Genomic DNA, 20,675 nt, shown 5'->3' on the forward strand with positions numbered 1-20,675 from the left:
GCCTGAGGCAGCCCTCAAAATAAGCCACACATCACCTGATATTCCGTTGGAGGTTGAGTCTAAGACTCAAGAGAATGGTATTCATGGCAACACACGCATGCAGAGGCAAATCACAGATCCCTCCTCGACCTGTGTCAGGTAAGTTAACCTTCTATAATTACTTTAATGGATTCTGTTGAAACGTCAGTCTCTCAAAAATAGGACTGGCTGAGAGGTCAATTTGGTGTCCAATCAGAGTTTATCACTAAATGTCTCTACAGTAGATGACACTGACCTCATAAAGATACAGTTTTCATTTTAAAGTTGGACAATTTTAAGGCCGTAGGCTTTTATTAAAATTACAGCATAAAATGTCAAGAAATTTTCTGGATAAGGAATATATACATTCTTTTGAAACAGCCTATAGCTGTTACTTAAAAAAAGAATAATTTTTCTAATTTTTAATATTACAAAATTGTAACTAGTTCCTAAACATTTTTTGTATTGTATAATATTGCTTTTGCCATCTTGTAAACAAATTAAAGGGGTAGTTAAAGGGATAATCCCTTTTACTTTGGTAAAATGACACATTATAAAACCAATTTCACAATCAACTAACTAAATCAGCTAACAATCAACACACAGTTGGCAAAATGTCAGTAGTTTGCATCTTTATTTGTTAGACTGACTATTGATATTAATTTTTTATGATGATGTATCAAAGGCCTGTCATATCCAGTATTATTGTCTTTAACTCCTACGATATGTCAACAGGCAAAGTTCAATTCGTCGTCAGATGAACCAGTCGAACCCTGACTTCACAGTAACCCAGTTTCAGAGGCAGGACTCTCTGACTGGCATGAGTCTGGGCCAGCTAAAACCAGAACTCTACAAACAACGATCCCTAGATGGCGAGGACAACCGAAGCAGTCATGTGGGTAGCTGTGGATGCCTCCACTTTATTCTTAAATATGACTGTGACCTGGAACAGCTCATTGTCAAGATCCACCGAGCTCAAGACCTCCCTGCCAAGGACTTTTCTGGAACCTCTGACCCATATGTAAAAATCTACCTTCTCCCAGACCGCAAAACCAAGCACCAGACCAAGGTGCATCGTAAGACTTTAAACCCTGTGTTTGATGAGGTCTTCCTCTTCCCTGTGGCATATGCGGACCTGCCCACAAGGAAGCTGCACTTCAGCGTCTACGATTTTGATCGTTTTTCACGCCACGATATTATTGGGCAGGTGGTGGTTGACAATTTTCTGGATCTAGTGGACTTTCCCAGGGAGACGAAACTCTGCAGGGATATCCAGTATGTGTCTTCAGTGAGTATATTTTTTATGCTTTCGTTGTTTGGTGTACTCTTCGAGATGAACGAAAATAGATCTCAAAACATTTGAGAGATTCAGGGACTAATATACATTCTTTTGAAACAGCCTATAGCTGTTACTTAAAAAAAGAATAATTTGTCTAATTTTTAATATTACAAAATTGTAACTAGTTCCTAAACATTTTTTGTATTGTATAATATTGCTTTTGCCATCTTGTAAACAAATTAAAGGGGTAGTTAAAGGGATAATCCCTTTTACTTTGGTAAAATGACACATTATAAAACCAATTTCACAATCAACTAACCAGGAGGGGTGATTCAGAGAAGGAGAGAGAAAGAGTGAGAAAGGAGGGGGGAGGCATTCTCAAAACAGAGAGTGTTTTCTAACAGATATGTATTACCCTTTAAAAAAAAAATGCAAACACTGTGGCTCTGTGGCACTGTCACAATATTGCTGTGTTTGTTCATCAAAACACAGCTTTTGGTCAGGAAATGCTTAAAATAAAAAATATTTATATAAAAAAATAATAAAACAAATGCAATTGTGAATCTACAAAATCTTCTGCTTCACGCATGCACAAATTGAAGCATGTTGCTTGATTGTAGTGCATTGCATAAAAAAAATATTCGGTACTCATTATTCAGACACACCATTAAGATCCATTTTCCAGTGTTGATACTATTGCAATATATGACTGCTTACTGCTCAAACCAAGCAGCTTTCTGTTGGTCAGCAGAGCGGATTCGTTTGACCAATTTGAATACGAGCAAAATCATGGAGAGACTTTTTCGCACTTCATGTGAAACTCCCAATCGGACAGATTCCTATTGAAATAAATTGTATTCTGCCCTAAGATTTCACAGAGCAATGGTAAGTTTAGAGACTCTTGTTTTTTTGTGCATTTACCTGACCCACATCTTTTTTGATGTATTATGTTTTTGTGCCACACACTTGCTACTCATTCTGTGATCAACATTTGGACTGCTATTCTTACAAAAATCTCAAATTTCGTATTACCCTCAAGGGGTTTATTTGGTGGTTGGCTACACATTATCCTACTTATGAAACTGCTAAGGAAAAAATTAAATACATGTACATGAAAAATTGATCAATTGAAATTATTTCATTATGCAAGAAGAAAGAGTATGGCATGATAAAGGAGTGGTTTTTAATCCTTACAGCACTGCACAGTATGTCTTATCTAACACACAGTTCACTGAGACAAAGCACTGGTATTACAATTATTGGGTAAAATTGGAATGCCCAGTATGACAGCTCTAGTGAAATAAATCCCACCTTCTAAATAAAAGAGCCAGTCAGTCACCGTTGCTGCCTGGGCTTTACAGTAGTTCTTGTTGTTAGATGATAGCATTGCTGCAGCTGCTGTTTGAAAGCTCCAGATACCATAGAAACAACTATAAAATGGTTAATGCTGTCAGAATTTGTGCAGCATTTTCTGCACACTGCACAAGCACATTGTCTGGACCAACCAGAAAAATAAATAAATAAATAAAAATATAATGATAATTTGATAATAATGATAATAATGATAATTTGAGATGTTGGCATTTCCATTCAGTATCATTTTAGAATAATGTTCCATCATTAATGAATAACTACACTGGAAAAAATGAGTAACACAATATTAGATACTCTGATTAATGATTTAGTAAGTAATAGCATACATTTAAATGCAGTTGTGATCTAATAAATAACTACTATTGTTATCCCTCACGGTGAACTACTAAGATGAACTTTATAAATGTAGCTTTTGGGACCTTAAACATGTGGCCAGTTTTCCGGCATCCCTCTGAACCTCACCCTTATTTGTATAATTTATACATTTATTTATTTATTTATTTTTAATATTATTATTACTACTTAATTGGAGAGAAGACAGCTTAGATATACTACTCATTGAATAACTAGAGCAGTGGTTCTCCATTGCAGTCCTGGGGACCCTCTGCTCTGCACATTTTGCATATCTCTCTTATCTGACTCAAGTTAATGGATCTCTCTCCTAAGGAGCTTAGACAAATTAAGAAAAAAAGTCCAAATACATTTTATCATTACTTTGCTTTTTAATTATGATCCCAGGGACCCACAGCATGCACTAGAAATGTTGTATGCCGCCCTTATTTAACACACTTGATTTAGATCATCAGTTTATTAGGAGAGATCTTCATGAACTGAACCAAAGTCCCTTTCAAGGAAAGTCAGATTACTTGGCAGACATCTTTGGAAACACATTTGGGCTGCATTTTTCGTTCATATAAACACAGTTTCACTTTAGAATACCCCCTACTTAAACTGTTTAACTTTTTTCATTAATTTTCTTCTTCATTATCTCTACATACTCCTCTAAGATCCCTCCTTTGAGTATGAGGTATAACTCCATGAGGAAAATGGCACTGGAAGTGTTAGGAAAATGGCTTTTGAATCGGCAAAGATGATTGCTTCTGTTTGCTTCTTTGTGTAAAGTGGTTTGCATTCTCTATTTAGAAATGAATGTCTGTACTGGGTCAGATCAACAAGATGGCTCCTCCATGTGTGGCTGTTATTTTAAACACACTGTCACACATCACTGAGAATCTTGTGAAGCTGAAATGTGTTACATTAACCTTTCTGAACACTCAACAGTGTAAAAAATATATTCCAAATATATTCAAGTTTTGATTCAAAATCTGATTATTCAAATGCACATTACTTTTTAGGCCATTTATATAAGCCATTTAAATATATGATTATTAAAAGAAAGTATGTATTAGAAAATAAATAAATAAATAGTTCATACATAATAGATCATAGTTCATAAGTTCTATGGGGGAAAAAAAGGTTTGGAACAACATGAGGGTCAATAAAGTTTGACAAATTATTTTGGATATTATTTAGATCATTTTGCTTTTATTATATATTATTATTTTGCTTTAACTTTTGCTTTAATGCTGCCTGGTTGGCAAATATTGGAAGCTGCCATGGTATATTGATGGGTTTCAAACTTCAGTAATTATGAGGAACTAATTCATCAGAATCTTCTGTTCCAAATGGTCATTGCAAATAATTTGTTTTATGCAACTGCATACATTTCAGAACAAATCTATAATACCATTACCCTCACAACACAAATCACACACCTGCGTCAGTTCACATGGCCAAAACACATTTGAATAGCCACAGCTAAATCATGTGGAATGGCAGCTATGTGAAATTTGTATAAAGCGCATAACTGTCTATTGGTCATAGCAGGCTGGGTAACTAAGAACATAAAAATCTCTCCTGTTTTAGCTTTTTGAAGATATTATTGATACAATGACATATTGAATATTGAACCTTAATTAGACTACTTTTGTCACAAGTTCTGGTAAACAGTCAACTTTTTAATTTCTACATGTGTACAATGAATTCAGCTTCAGAAATAATCCACCATTGTAGGCCAAACCCTGATTCATCCAAACCCACTCTGTTTTGCCAGACGTCTCAGCAATACCAATCTGGAGTCTAGTAAACAGCGCAGTGTTTTACAGTGCATAAGCAATGAACTAACTCTGAGGGGCATTTCTAAATAAAACCACTGGTGACTTTCTGAAAGTAACAGCACACAGGATATGTTTTCATGTTCAAACCCTGTTCTTTTAAATTAAAAAAGAATAACTAGAGCTCATTTAAGACTCAACTCAAGCTAATGAGACAGATCTACCCGGATCTGTCATAACAATCACAAATAAAAAATTCAAGTGTACAGTATAGCTCAGTGCCTACTAAACAGAAGACCGGAGTGAATTATTGCAGTTTCTCATTCAGTGGAAATATAAATTATGTTTATCTGCTTTTGGGGGGGAAAAAAATAAGGACTAAAGAAATAAAAGTTCTTAGTTACTGTGAATATAAGTGGTCAGTCGGTCATTATCACAAAACAGACAGCAGTCTGGTATCATCATGAAGGTGTTTATTTTGCGATAATGATGGTCTGGCTGTACTTTATCCAGCTTGTTATTTGACTACTTACCAAATACATAAATGTTTGTAGATGAAATGTTGTTTTGACCAGAAATTGTTTTATGTGAGATGAGACATGTTATGGAAATTCAGTTTCAAATTACACAGTTTAGGTACATTATAAACATAGGTATAATGTGTTCATATTATGATTCAGTGTGATCCCATTAGTTTTCATACAGTGACAGTATCAATGTCACACAGCTTTTGAAAGAAAAGAGAAAGAAAGAAAGAAAGAAAGAAAGAAAGAAAGAAAGAAAGAAAGAACTTTGCCAGGGCCAGATTTACTAACAGCTTGCAGCAGTGTAAACTCTTTTTTTTCTGGATTTACTAAAGACACGCTGTGAAAATTTTGGAAAAATAGAAAAATGTGAACATGGTTATTTTGTGGCCAAACTTGTGTATATGCAGTTGTAATAGTTTCCCTTTTCAGATGCAAAATCTATGGGAAGAGAGTATTTAAATTTATTATGCAAAGTCAGTTTACTAGTATTTGCGCCTTAACCTATTCTGCACCTGTGTTGTTAGTAGATTACCTGCACCTGGGGCCTGATTTATAAAATATTGCATAGAAAATGTGCTACATTTGATCTTACAATTATTTCTCAAATGTGTGTGCATGTGATTGAGAGAATTAATTTAAATACAAAAAGAACATCTCTTTTAGATTTGAAATGTAAAAATTGCAAATGATCTTGGAATTGTGCACAGTTGAATGGTTTCAGATATTTGCCTTGAAAATGCCAGATAATTAATGTATAATTCATTATTAATATAGAGCACCAGTCAATGTTCAAATCCTTTACTTGAGAATGGTGAGTGGCAAGAATAGCTTAAATTTCCAAATACCTGCAGTACTCCAAATACCTGCACAAAAAGTGTGTACGTCTGCTTAAACCCTGACATGGCGCTAAGCACTTTTCCATGTCAAATACCATTTCCAAGTCAAATACCGTATAGATCTGAACTTTGGTGTGGATTTTAGCATACACACACTCTAAGATCAAATCTGTGTATATGCATGTTTTATAAATGAGGCGACATTATGCTAATTTGCTCTGCTCTTGGTAGATTGCGTTGGTCATTATGAAAATGATCTGGCTGCGTCTGTGGTCGTTTATTTACACACTGTCAGTAGATCACCAGCATAACTTTCCACTCCCATTGTTACTTTTATGGAATTTCAGTTTCAGGCTAATTTGCCCTGTTTTGTAAATCTGGCCCAACTCTAATAACATGACTCTCATTTACTAGTAAATGATGGAGATACTTTGCATGAAAGTGGCTAATTTATCCAGATGGATCTTCTAATAACATTTCCAGTTTGTTCTAACTATAGATCTTATTGCATTGAACCATACCTGTTAACATTTTTAGTAAATCAGGCAATACATCTATGCAATATCAGTATAAAAGAGCAGCAGTTGCCCTTGAGTATTTATTTACCCTTTCTAAATGGCAGGACCACTAGCTTTTCAGATCCTCTATGAAACTAGATCACAGATAACACAGCACTACAGAATGACCTTTTACTGTCACAACCAGCACGGCCCCTGGTTATCTTCAGCATGAGCCTCAGGCATACAGTGGAGTGTCAGATATGAACTCATAATATCTCACTGCTACCAAACACACCTCCTTGTTTTTATTTTTTTAATTTCTTTTTGCACTTTATATGCTGACTATCCTGTATGCTGACTATTTAGACATAATAGGTAAATGCCATTATAAAAAAGAATATGGAGTCTGACAGATGCTAGTCTCATCCTTGGATACCATCTGTTTTAAAATCAAGAGTTAAGAGACTGCTACAGACTCCCTTTTTTCCATAGAGGCACTTTGTAGCAAGTAACTTATTATAGAAAGCAATATGTTATAAGCAAAGTGTGTTATGTGTTTTGTATTAAAGAACCTGTGCTTCTGATTGAATGCAATTCTGATTACAAAGTCTGCACACATTTTCTGTTTTCTGCTTGTTTGCTCTATAACGGCTCATGCAAACTGCTGAGACATTGTTTGATTGTGGGATTTTTTTATTTTGTTATTCTTTCTCACAGTGGTCTATTACACTGTTTGTCTGTTTATTGTCTGTTATTGCTCCTAAATGGCACACAAAAATAAAACAATATTTAACATTCACAATAAATCACCACAGCAAAAATACTAACACATTTCAAAATTAAAAAAAAAAAATATATATATATATATATATATATATATATATTTCTTTTTTTCTGCCATTTATGGGTTCTGTCATTCTTAACCATATCCGTGAAGTTCATATTGCAGTAGCTGATGGTCAGGTGTAGATGAAACTCATCAGTTAGATCCTCCTTTTTCAGCAGACTGGAGGTAAGACATCATTGTGAAGTTCAAATGAATAGGTGTTAGAAAAGCTCATCTCACATTCTCGGCAGAGTTATTTCGAGAGAAAGTATTCACGATAGCACGGCTGTTACTTTTTAATGCTGCTGACGTTAGTGTTGTTCTGATATGATGCAAAGTGCCATGAACAAATTCATGAAAAGGTGGCAGCTTGTTCCTCTGTGAACTCCATGTAATCTATATTTACCATGTTCTGCACGATTGTCAATGAAAGAATGAATACATGAACAAATGCATGAATAAATCACTGAATCAAACAGTCATTAGTATGAATGAAGGTGTTTACTGTACAAGTAGAATAGCAAATTGGAGTAAATAAATCTTGTTTCTGTTGCCAGGACAATGTGGATCTGGGAGATTTGATGTTTTCTCTATGCTACCTACCTACTGCTGGACGACTGACCATCACCATGATCAAAGCACGAAATCTGAAGGCCATGGACATCACTGGAGCTTCAGGTATGAGCAGATTCAGATTTCATTAATATACCTCTATTTACACATTTTGAAATGAAATAATATCTTTTTTTCTCCTTAACAGAATAGCTTTAGGGGATTTGCAACTTATGGTATGATGTGTAAGAGGCTTATAGATAACGTTTTAAGCTTGTGAGGAAAAACATATTTAACCACCCCACAGTGCAATACATGAAAAACTGTGAAAAAATGTCACATTTGAATTCATGCATAAATACATTTAATAACTGATTCCCTTTTATAGTAATATAACATGGTCAGAGTTGTAGCCTTGACTGTATTTCCAGACATTAAAAATAACTTTTCAGTTTATGTGTATCATTCTTTGGATTTGTGTTCAAGAGGAGCTGCAGATAAAAGTTTATGGTGTTAAATGTAAATTAAGATATATTATTAATAACTGATTCCCTTTTATAGTAATAACATGGTCAGAGTTGCAGCTTTGACTGTATTTCCTGACATTAAAAATAACTTTTCAGTTTATGTGTATCATTCTTTGGATTTGTGTTCAAGAGGAGCTGCAGATAAAAGTTTATGGTGTTAAATGTAAATTAAGATATATTATTAATAACTGATTCCCTTTTATAGTAATAACATGGTCAGAGTTGCAGCTTTGACTGTATTTCCTGACATTAAAAATAACTTTTCAGTTTATGTGTATCATTCTTTGGATTTGTGTTCAAGAGGAGCTGCAGATAAAAGTTTATGGTGTTAAATGTAAATTAAGATATATTATTAATAACTGATTCCCTTTTATAGTAATAACATGGTCAGAGTTGCAGCTTTGACTGTATTTCCTGACATTAAAAATAACTTTTCAGTTTATGTGTATCATTCTTTGGATTTGTGTTCAAGAGGAGCTGCAGATAAAAGTTTATGGTGTTAAATGTAAATTAAGATATATTATTAATAACTGATTCCCTTTTATAGTAATAACATGGTCAGAGTTGCAGCTTTGACTGTATTTCCTGACATTAAAAATAACTTTTCAGTTTATGTGTATCATTCTTTGGATTATATATTTCTTTTTTTCTGCTATTTATGGGTTCTGTCATTCTTAACCATATCCGTGAAGTTCATATTGCAGTAGCTGATGGTCAGGTGTAGATGAAACTCATCAGTTAGATCCTCCTTTTTCAGCAGACTGGAGGTAAGACATCATTGTGAAGTTCAAATGAATAGGTGTTAGAAAAGCTCATCTCACATTCTCGGCAGAGTTATTTCGAGAGAAAGTATTCACGATAGCACGGCTGTTACTTTTTAATGCTGCTGACGTTAGTGTTGTTCTGATATGATGCAAAGTGCCATGAACAAATTCATGAAAAGGTGGCAGCTTGTTCCTCTGTGAACTCCATGTAATCTATATTTACCATGTTCTGCACGATTGTCAATGAAAGAATGAATACATGAACAAATGCATGAATAAATCACTGAATCAAACAGTCATTAGTATGAATGAAGGTGTTTACTGTACAAGTAGAATAGCAAATTGGAGTAAATAAATCTTGTTTCTGTTGCCAGGACAATGTGGATCTGGGAGATTTGATGTTTTCTCTATGCTACCTACCTACTGCTGGACGACTGACCATCACCATGATCAAAGCACGAAATCTGAAGGCCATGGACATCACTGGAGCTTCAGGTATGAGCAGATTCAGATTTCATTAATATACCTCTATTTACACATTTTGAAATGAAATAATATCTTTTTTTCTCCTTAACAGAATAGCTTTAGGGGATTTGCAACTTATGGTATGATGTGTAAGAGGCTTATAGATAACGTTTTAAGCTTGTGAGGAAAAACATATTTAACCACCCCACAGTGCAATACATGAAAAACTGTGAAAAAATGTCACATTTGAATTCATGCATAAATACATTTAATAACTGATTCCCTTTTATAGTAATATAACATGGTAAGATTTGTAGCCTTGACTGTATTTCCAGACATTAAAAATAACTTTTCAGTTTATGTGTATCATTCTTTGGATTTGTGTTCAAGAGGAGCTGCAGATAAAAGGTTATGGCGTTAAATGTAAATTAAGATATATCATTTTAATATTCTTACTATGATAACATTACATATTTTTACTATCCACTTGGACTCATTTCCTAGATCCTTATGTGAAAGTTTCTCTGATGTGTGATGGACGGCGACTGAAAAAAAAGAAAAACCTCCACCAAGAGGATAAAAAATAAAACTTTTACCACCCCACAGTGCAATACATGAAAAACTGTGAAAAAAAATGTCACATTTGCATTCATGCATAAATACATTTAATAACTGATTCCCTTTTATAGTAATATAACATGGTAAGATTTGTAGCCTTGACTGTATTTCCAGACATTAAAAATAACTTTTCAGTTTATGTGTATCATTCTTTGGATTTGTGTTCAAGAGGAGCTGCAGATAAAAGTTTATGGTGTTAAATGTAAATTAAGATATATTATTAATAACTGATTCCCTTTTATAGTAATAACATGGTCAGAGTTGCAGCTTTGACTGTATTTCCTGACATTAAAAATAACTTTTCAGTTTATGTGTATCATTCTTTGGCTTTGTGTCCAAAAGGAACTGCAGATAAAAGGTTATGGCACTAAATGTAAATTAAGATATATTATTTGAATATTCTTACTATGATAACATTACTTATTTTTACTATCCACTTGGACTCGTTTCCTAGATCCTTATGTGAAAGTTTCTCTGATGTGTGATGGACGGAGACTGAAAAAAAGAAAAACCTCCACCAAGAGGAACACATTAAACCCAGTGTACAATGAGGCCATAGTGTTTGATGTCCCTCCAGAGAACATTGACCAAATCAGCCTTCTCGTAGCTGTTATGGACTATGACCGGTGAGAGTCTCACAAATGTTGTGTCCTTTCTGCCCATTATAGACACATGCTATTAGAGTATCAATTGAAGTTAGATGATTGCTTTGTTGCTATTTCTTCTTGTTCTTTTGTGCTTTCTTTCTGATTTTTAAGCAAGGTGTTGGTTTCAAAACAAGTTAAGCTCTGTGCATAGCATCTGCAAAATGCTGTTGATTACCACAGAAATGAATTTTGACTCATCCTTCAAAAAATCTCTCAAACATAGGTCACATTTACAGAAGGCACTTACAATGGAAGTCTATGGGACATGACATGATTTTATTATTATTATTATTATTATTATTATTATACATTTATTAAAAAAATATTTAACTGACAATTATGCATATGGAGACTTCACAAACTTATTAAACAATGTTATAATCTGCTGGTGTGGATGTTGTTATTGTTATTATTATAGCTTTTGCTGCCTTTAATGATAAGTTTTGTGCATTCTCATGTAATTCTGTTTGTATTCTTTTGTTTATCTGTAAGTGTAGCATTGTTTTGGTTGTTTAATATCGGGATGTTAAAAATGGATATGGACAAGGCAAAGCAAAGCAAACACATCCTAAAATGTACTTTATGCTTGTGGATTTTAATTCTATACGCCATTGTATGTTCATTATTGTGAACATGCTTTTCAGATGAGTCCAAAAAAAAAAAAAGTGGCAAGAACCGGGAGATGGGAAATGTTGCTTAAAACTGATTTTTATTTAATTTTTTTTAATTTAAAAGTTTAATAATATTACTATTAATCCAAAATTATACACACAAAAGTACACACACATTTCTTATGAAATGATCTTGATGAAAATATGTGAACATACATATATAATATAACAATATGTGAGCCTTATAGAAGGGGCTGTGGAGATACGTAATGCAGTTCTGCAAAAAGTATAAGATTGCAAAAAGTAGTCTTGTGAAGTAAACAGTATTTTTCTGTCTCTTTACACAGTGTAGGTCACAATGAGGTCATTGGTGTGTGCCGAGTAGGTAATGATGCTGAGGGTTTGGGCAGAGAACATTGGAATGAAATGTTGACGTATCCACGCAAACCCATCGCACATTGGCACCCTCTCATCGAGGTAAGACCACATTGACTTTCTCTTTAGTATTTGCTAATGGGCAGCAGGCCTAATACATCAGGTATAAAACCTACTGTCACAAATATACAGTTTCAAGTTTAAAAAGAGATGAAAACATTGATTTGTTTAATATTCTGTTTGAATCCCTCTTCTTTTGTGTCGGTAAGACAGTAGATGTCTATTTAGAGCCCCAGCATTGTACTGTATGGACGCTGGACGGGGGGCTCGTCATGCTTATCATGTGACACACAGCAGCCACAATAGCACTGTATAACTGATATAGACTTATGTTTTATTTCTTTTTTTCCCCTTTTTATTCAAAATATTTCCAAATGTGTTAACTATATCGGGCAATATCTCGATTCTCAAACATGTGTAAGTAAATGCGTTTTGCATCTTTATAGATTATGTTATTTGATCTATAATGGGTGATGGGCAAAGTAGACTAATAGTGTAATCTATTAACTATGCATAAAAACCCATCTTTTTACTTAAGTACCAGATATGGGTGTCTTGCCATACAATATTTTTAATACGACTGACTTTGTATTTAATGTGAATTGATAACAATATTGTAAGTTACGAATTATAACACTTTAATTTTACAGAGAGCAAAGAACATTTTCATTCAGTCTAGCCAGAGTTCAGGCACTGAAAATCACTGAAGCTGTTTACACTGTGAAATAAATATATCTTACTTACATTCGTACGTACATCTGCACTTTCTTGTTTCTGATGAGAGAATTCGCCAGATAATTCAGTCAGCGAGCAAGTGAACAAAACACCGTGTTTGCAGCGATGACTCATCTGAACGCCTCTGACTGGCCATTGCATTCATAAGCGCAACAGAATTGTGTGTGATTGGTTATAATGCAGCGCTGTACAAACGCGTCAGCCAGCGAATGCAGATTTGAATTTAGCAGCTGATACTGTGCCACACTGAATGATCTAATCACACAGGTGTGATTGTATCAAATATAAACATATTATTCTGCTATTTTTTTGTCTTTTGGAAGCTGCATTCAAAATCCACTTGGCTCAGAAATCTGAGGGGGCACATGCCCCCTCACTTTGAATGGGCATAACACCTCTGATTACAACAACACTTCTTCAGAGTTACTTTTATGCATAAAACATGCAGTGTTCTATTAGATCTAATTTTGATATCCAATCTATAAATACTTGATTTTTTTTTTTCTTAATCTTCATCATATTAGCTGTAGGTATACCACTGTTCTATTAACGTTTGACAAAATATTTAAGGCATTTAAACAAAAACCTTTATTTTGTGGAACACAGTGATCAAAATTAGAGAACAGTAACCACTGAAGCACAAAAGAAGATTAGAACAAAAATTTTGGAAGGTTGCAACTGTCAGAATAAATTAGGAAGTGTAGAGGCCCTTGTTTTGAATAACTTCAGGACATCTGCGGCCACAGGACATCACTAGTTTCTCAAACTGTGCTGCTGTGATCTTGGTCCACTCTTCTTCCCATCTTTTCCATAGTTTGGTAACTGTAGTGGGATTCTTATTCATAACTTTGTCACCTTGGATTTTCCAGAGATTTAGATCAGGACTCTGGCCCGGCTAAATTGCAGGCTGACTGGGAGATGCTTGCAGGGAAGGAACTGCATGTTGTTGAAGGAGGTTCTTATAAACATTTGCATTCACCCTACCATGTAGCTGTATAAGAGGCCCAAACTCATGCTGAAGAAAACATCCTCCAATGCATGACACTTCCCCCTCCACCTTTCTTTACACACTTGGGCTTCAGTGTTTTCCCAGTTTGACGCCGAATATAATGTTTCCTATAAATCCCAAATAAATTAAACTTGCTCTCATCACTAAAGTGAGCTTTGGACCAGTTCTCCTCTCTCCACACAGCATGCTCCTCAGCAAAGGTGACCTTAGCCTTTTGGTTCTTTCTGCTGATGAGAGGCTTGGTCATTGCAGAGTGCACTTTCAGTCCGACTTCTCTTAAATATGCAATGACAGATCCTTACCGTGTTCAGCACTGAACTGGCAAGCTGCAGTGTTGAACCCAACCTAGGCTCATTGGAAATATGCCTCTATAAATTTCTGCAAAACTGAAAAAAAAAAAAACTATATGTACGAATCACTGCAGTTTCCAGTTATTTTATTAAAGGCAATAAAACTCCAACAACTTTTATTCCTTTTCACAAAGTATGATTTACAGGTACAGAGTTTTGATTAATAAAGGCTAATTTTCACACACTTGCAGAAAATTATGCTGACTTCAAAACAATTTTAACATCCTGCACGATTTGAAAACAGATACTTGTACCGAATCATCCACTGAAGGCGAGCGTAAGTGAGAACCCAAGTGCAGTTTATTTACAGGTGATATCCAAACAAGAAACACAGAGTTGACTTGAGCTGACTTGAGCTGACTTGAGCTGACTTGAGCTGGCATAAACAGAGCTGGCATAAGCAGACCTGACATAAGACTAGACTCACCAACAGCGGGTTAAATACATTCAATACACGACGAGGGCACAATGGGAACATGAAGCTACTTATAGGAAACAAGAGGGTCACATGACAAGAACAAACCAATGGGAAACAAGACACATGACTAAGGGAAGCATGACACAAACAGGGACCATGAAACAATTACAAAATAAAAGACATGGAAAACATGAACATAAAACAAAACACCACATTACAATACTTTTGAATGTTGTCGTCACATATACAGCTTTATATGCATGAGTTTTCTAATTCAGTAGGTTTGCTCGGTAGTTCACAGCATTGCACGAGTGATGAAGAGCTCTGGTACGAACCTCATGAAACTACGGTTTGACAAAACAGCTCAAATTCACATAAGGGAGTTAAAACAGAACAGCTGCATCAACAAATGTGTTTTTATATTACTTTTGCATTTGTTAACACTATCGGGTAGGTTTAGGGTTGGGTTTGGTGTAGGGGATATTTCCAGCACAATAGAGCATTAACCTTTAGCGACACTTCACGGATAGGCTATTTGATTTCTGAACAGCCGCAATATGTATCTCAAGCAGCATAATAAAAACACAGCAATACGTGCCTGTACCAACGTAATAAAAATGTGCCACGGTTACGTGTTTAACGTGTATTTAAGCACCACTCTCTGGACATTTCACTTTGAAACTGCTGCGAAACATGCAGTAAGGTACGTAATGAGTGCTGCCAGTTAAATAAGGTTTGTCATATAATTAAGGAAATTGGAGCCAGATTAACACCAATAAATTGGGTATCTGCAAGTGTTCTCTAATTTTGATCAGTCTTTTTTCAAACATCTCATTTAAGTTTTTATGCTGTGCTTCAGAATACAATTAATTCATGAAATATGCTTAAAAAAACTGCCCTTCTACTCCTGTTAGGATAAATTAAAATAGGACTAAGCAGTGACCTTGAAATTGAGGAAATTATGTATAAGAGAAAATGTATGAGAGAAAAATTAGAAACATATTTCTTATTTATTTATAGGTTTGTAATTTGACAAAAAAATATTTTTTGAAATATTTAGAAGAAACAAATGAAATAGAGAGGCAACACACACATACAAAAGACATAGCTAGGATGCTCTGGTCGTTTGAAGCAATCTGATCTATTTTTAAGGAACATTTTCCTAGTCAAGGTCATAGTAGTCATGCAGGGGAAAAACATCATGCTCAAATTATTGAAGACACTCTTCATCTGTTATTCTGTTCTTTTGAGAAGGAATTCAGATTCACATGGGGAAAACAAAAGAATCAAGCACATTGAAACATTACTGACCTTAAAAAAGGTAAGAATTTCTCTGAAATTCTCTGTAAACTCACTATCTAGGGACTTTATTTAAAGCAAACATCCACTGTATATATAGCTCTGTCATTTGTGGCACTTCAGGGAGCAAAAACAAATAATTTTCTCTCACAGCAGATGGTTTTGAAGGCTGAGGTGAAGAGTACTGTGAGATCCTGTTTTTGTTTAGTTTTGCCTATTAAAAGGCCAACTTATTTTTAACTCTACCCTCCCACCTGAAAGAAAATGTATCATCACATATTTCAGCACAACATAACACATACATTAAAAGGCCTGTTTTAGGACCATTACTTCTAATTTCTAATTGTTAGAAATTAGCATAATTCAATTCTAAAACGATTATTTCATTATTAATATTATTATTATTTAAAAAAAAAACAAATTTTAATAAATTAAATGCTAGCATGATGTTTTTCGAACCATGAACCGTGAATTGAATGTACATGTCCAATGCTGTAATGTCAAAGCAATGCAAGCATGGCTAATGAAGTTTTGAGTGAACTAAATTGACTAGTTCTTTGTTCCCCTGCACTCTCTGCAGTATCACAGTACTGGAGGGGGAAGTCAGGGAGGTTCCTGTAATTCCCTGAAGGCCCCTCCTTCACCATAGCCTGAGGTCCAAGGTCTCATCTTTAGAGCAACAATAGAAGATAATTAATGCACAAGATGTTCTGTCCTGGGATCCAGAGGCCCAAGATCAGAGAGCTCCAGTTGGCTGTTCCTGACAACAGAGGGAATGGCATGCCATTTTCTTCAACCTGTGCATCTGGAAGCCCTTCCACTGCATGGGAATACTTGATTGTTTCAGCTGCATGTTGAGTGGTCACATACTGTATGGTAATTTAGTGCTACTCATGGTGAATTGGAAAATACAATTTAGTGGAAAAGAGTATTTTTATGTTGTTCTCAAAGTTTCGATTTCAAGTAAATGTTTTCTAAATCAGTCTCGGTATGTGTTTTTAAATGAGTGTCAGTGTGTCACTCAATGCTCTTGAGGATAGAATGTCAATTTCCCTTTTTTATTTATACCCTCCCACAGCGCATGAGTGTGTTTTGGTGTGGTAAAGTTCAAGATGTTCTCTGTTTCTTGTTTGAAATGCTCTGTGGATTTTGTCATAAAGCGTCATGGTGGTGAATTGTTTGCAGACTTTGCAAGTAAAATGTTATTTTTCATGTTATTAAACATCTATTTCTTACTAAACTAATCTGGTTTAAATGAAGTGTTTCTCAATTATTTAAATCACTGCGCAGAATAGGGGTGTAATGGTTCCATTTTCTCGTCTTTAGATTTAGTTTTAAACATAACGAATAAGATGCCGCATGGATTTAGCCATCTTAAGTCTTTCTTGTAATCCTTGACCGACCAATGAAAAATGTTAATTACCATTTTAAAGACGTTTTAATGAAACATTTACTGTATGAGCCTATAAGACTTGCTCATCATGTATATTGTTTATACGAGTTTATCTTTTTTTTCTTTTCTTTTTTCCATTAGCATTTATTTCAGATTCTTTATTTATTTTATTCTTATTGACTAAATCTAAAAAAATAAATAAACTTTAGTGGAAGCATTTAAGCTGCACTGTACAATATATCAGTTTAGGAATATCAATATTGTCACAACTGGAACTGGCAATGAATTTCAAATAGCAGCAGACACATATTGAACTACAGTTGTAAAAAAAAAGAAAAAAACATCCTGCCATTTTCCCTGTAATGACTCCAGAGACTATTGAAACTAGTTAATTTTCCCATATTGAGTCTGACAGAAATTCTTTGCCTTCATACAGCTCTAAACAAACGTGCTCATTATAACCAAAGCAACAGACGTGTTGAAAGTGCTGAGTTAAGTGTCACAGGGATGGTGCAACTCATGTCAGATGGCTCTAATTCATGGAGATTGATTTAGGCATTCATTGATCTGTTGGCTTTGTCACCAATCACACTCCATTTGTTCCTGTCAGAGTCCCGAGGTCTTGCTTTCATCAGATACATTTGTTTCCTCCAGATAGAAAATGGCTTTGGAAAATCTTTTGTCACAAAAAGAACAGGACTGAACAAAAACCTATGCTTCAGCACCTCTTATGTTTTATTATATTTAGTGTTGGAGGTTATTCTTATTTGATATCTCTGGATTCCAAAACTTGTTTTTCCAAAAAAAGCTTTTATTTTACAGGTGTACGATTATCAACAAAGATGACACTTTGATAGACAACTGTACTCTGCCAAAAATTGCTAAACTGGGTATATTATCATTTAATGTCAGACCTTTTACTCAATGATGCATTTTATTTGCTTAAAAAAAATAAATAAAAATCAATGTCTATGACTCCATCTGTTATTTCTGCTCCCCCCCAAAAATGTAAAGAATGTCTTTATGCATTTCAGATAAGCTTTATTTTTATCGAGCACCTGCTTACGTTATGTTTTGATGTGTGAATACTATATTGAATGGACCTTTCTACAGATTTCTCACCATTTTTTTTCTTGTATAATGTATCAATATACATTCAGCTTAATGTCAAGCAGGAATTGAGGCTGAATTGATCTTCTAACCACTTTAAGATACTGAAACAAAACTTGATATGACGACCTGAAACAGAACACCTGATCAGTTTGGAGAAAAATAACAGTTTCATTTGTTTTTTCATCAACATTTCAAAACCCTTCTGCCCTCCTCTTTTAAGCACATTTTACACAGAAATCCAGACAAATGTTGATAGACCTCTATCATTAGCACTTAATTTCATGCACATAATTCTAAATACATGTAATAATACAATTATTATTATAATAATTTTTTTGTTGCTAACCAGTATAGATGCATTATATTTACCAACGTGTAATGGTTCGGAAAATGTGTATGCAGCTTTACAATGAACACACTTTCACATGCCCAATTTTACCATATATAGTCACCAATATCAAACTTAATGTGATCTGTGCTCAGATGAAATAACACTAGACCAGTGGAGTCACAAATGGAGCTCAGCTTTATTGTCAAATATATTTCTAATTGTTTTGTTGGCTTTGTGTTCTATAAAGCACTTTGGCAATTATTCCAGGCTTGTCATGGGATTAACAGGTTACGCAGTACTCATGGACCACGACACTGCAACAGTGCCATTCTCTCTCTAGCACTCTGATCACGTCTGTGACATTAAAAGGTCATGGGTCAGAGATGCAAGTGCTGACCAGAGACTCGTTAAAACCTCATTACATTCGTATTAAGGGTAGACAGAGTCTGTGCTGTATAAGCGTAGTGAGAGCTGATTTTCTTCCATTGTGTGTGTGTGTGTGTGTGTGTGTTTTGCTCCACATGATCAAGAGGTTAAAATGAAAGAGGTTAAAATGAAATGAATTCACTGCCGAGCAACACTCAAATTCTAACCAAAACACTCAGACTATGATGACTCACATAGCATGGGGTGTGGAGTTATAAACTATCAGTCGTGAAATAACGTGCTAAAATGACTACTTACAATAACTGATTCAAAGTCACTTCACACTAATGTTGCTTGTTAAGGCACACATTACTGTTACTATTGCTCATACACAGGGTTTTTATCTGGCGGAGAATAAAATTGAGAAAAAATAAAAAAATAAAAAACCTAGTGATATCTAGGGACTAAAATATCATAGACATATGGAAGTTGGCTCTTTTCTTACCCACCTAACAACCAACTAGAACAGGAACATGGATGAATTAAATGAAGACCACTAAATCATGATAACTGGCCTCAGAAAAAAGTTTGGCTGTTTAATATAAGAATTGTTGCACTGTTATATGCTTAAATAATGTTTAGTAAAGAGCTGAACACTTTCGGCTCCAGTGAAATCGTACGTGGAAAGTAAAATACAACTAAATATGGCTTTGTTGTTCATGTCTTTGTGTCAGGGGTCCGGGCCCTGTGTTTCTCCCTCTCACCATCAGAGGTCGCCATCGCCATTCCTCCCAGACTCCACTCACCTGTCACCCATTACACCCTCAGCTGTTCCCCATTGTCACAGACTACATACTATCCTCTCACTCACCACTCTGCCTGGCTGATTAATTGTATTTGTCGTAGTTGGTTGATGCAAGCATGTATGTTGCTGAAATTGTATCCCATTCCTGATCCTGTTTTGAAGATCCGTTCTGATCTGTCTTTGTTTCTTTTTGTCTGCCTTTCTGTTTATTAAATCGAAGTTCCACCTGCATTTGGACCCAGACCCTGTTTTTCCACGGTGCTCTCTTACCGCATCTTGACACTTTGTTGTATCACATCTAGTGACAAACAACCTAAAATAGTCATATATTTAGAATGCATTTATTTTATATTAAGTATAGTTCAAATATATTAACATATTTGCTGACATATCATTTGAGACTTACTGATATAATTTTTTTTTATTACACTTTATTTGGAGTCCTACTTGTGCACAATGCACATTTCTTAATGTTAAGGTGTTTTAATGTCACTATTGATGAGGATTGTATGATCTTTGAATAATATCAGTCTTTAATGCAATATATTTAAAGTGTACCTAAAGTATACTTGAAATAGTTCAACTTTAGCACTATCAAATATACTTTAGTATATCTTTAGTTGGACTGTTAAAGTGCATTAAGTACAAAATAAGTTGTTCCAATTTAGCAGACTTAGCAGACAATTTAGTATACTTAACATGAAAACAAAAAAGTATTTCAAATACATTTTAGTATATTTATTTTTCACTAGGGAAAAGTTCT

At 34.7% G+C, this 20,675-nt stretch overlaps 1 protein-coding gene across 1 annotated transcript in view; it reads left to right on the forward strand.

The window, feature by feature from the left end:
• The window catches only part of LOC107567811 (synaptotagmin-9-like), a 29,114-nt gene extending 12,105 nt beyond the window's left edge, over positions 1 to 17,009 (forward strand). The window contains exons 3-7 of the mRNA XM_016253578.1: positions 754 to 1,306; positions 8,032 to 8,152; positions 10,855 to 11,026; positions 12,006 to 12,135; positions 16,485 to 17,009. Of these exons, the coding sequence (XP_016109064.1) occupies positions 754 to 1,306; positions 8,032 to 8,152; positions 10,855 to 11,026; positions 12,006 to 12,135; positions 16,485 to 16,553 (1,045 nt within the window). The 3' untranslated portion in view covers positions 16,554 to 17,009. The remainder of the gene's footprint in view (positions 1 to 753; positions 1,307 to 8,031; positions 8,153 to 10,854; positions 11,027 to 12,005; positions 12,136 to 16,484) is intronic.
• The last annotated feature ends 3,666 nt before the right edge of the window (positions 17,010 to 20,675 follow it).

The sequence above is a fragment of the Sinocyclocheilus grahami genome, unplaced genomic scaffold (assembly GCF_001515645.1).
Source record: "Sinocyclocheilus grahami isolate Dianchi unplaced genomic scaffold, SAMN03320097.WGS_v1.1 scaffold1190.1, whole genome shotgun sequence".
Classification (NCBI taxonomy): domain Eukaryota; kingdom Metazoa; phylum Chordata; class Actinopteri; order Cypriniformes; family Cyprinidae; genus Sinocyclocheilus; species Sinocyclocheilus grahami.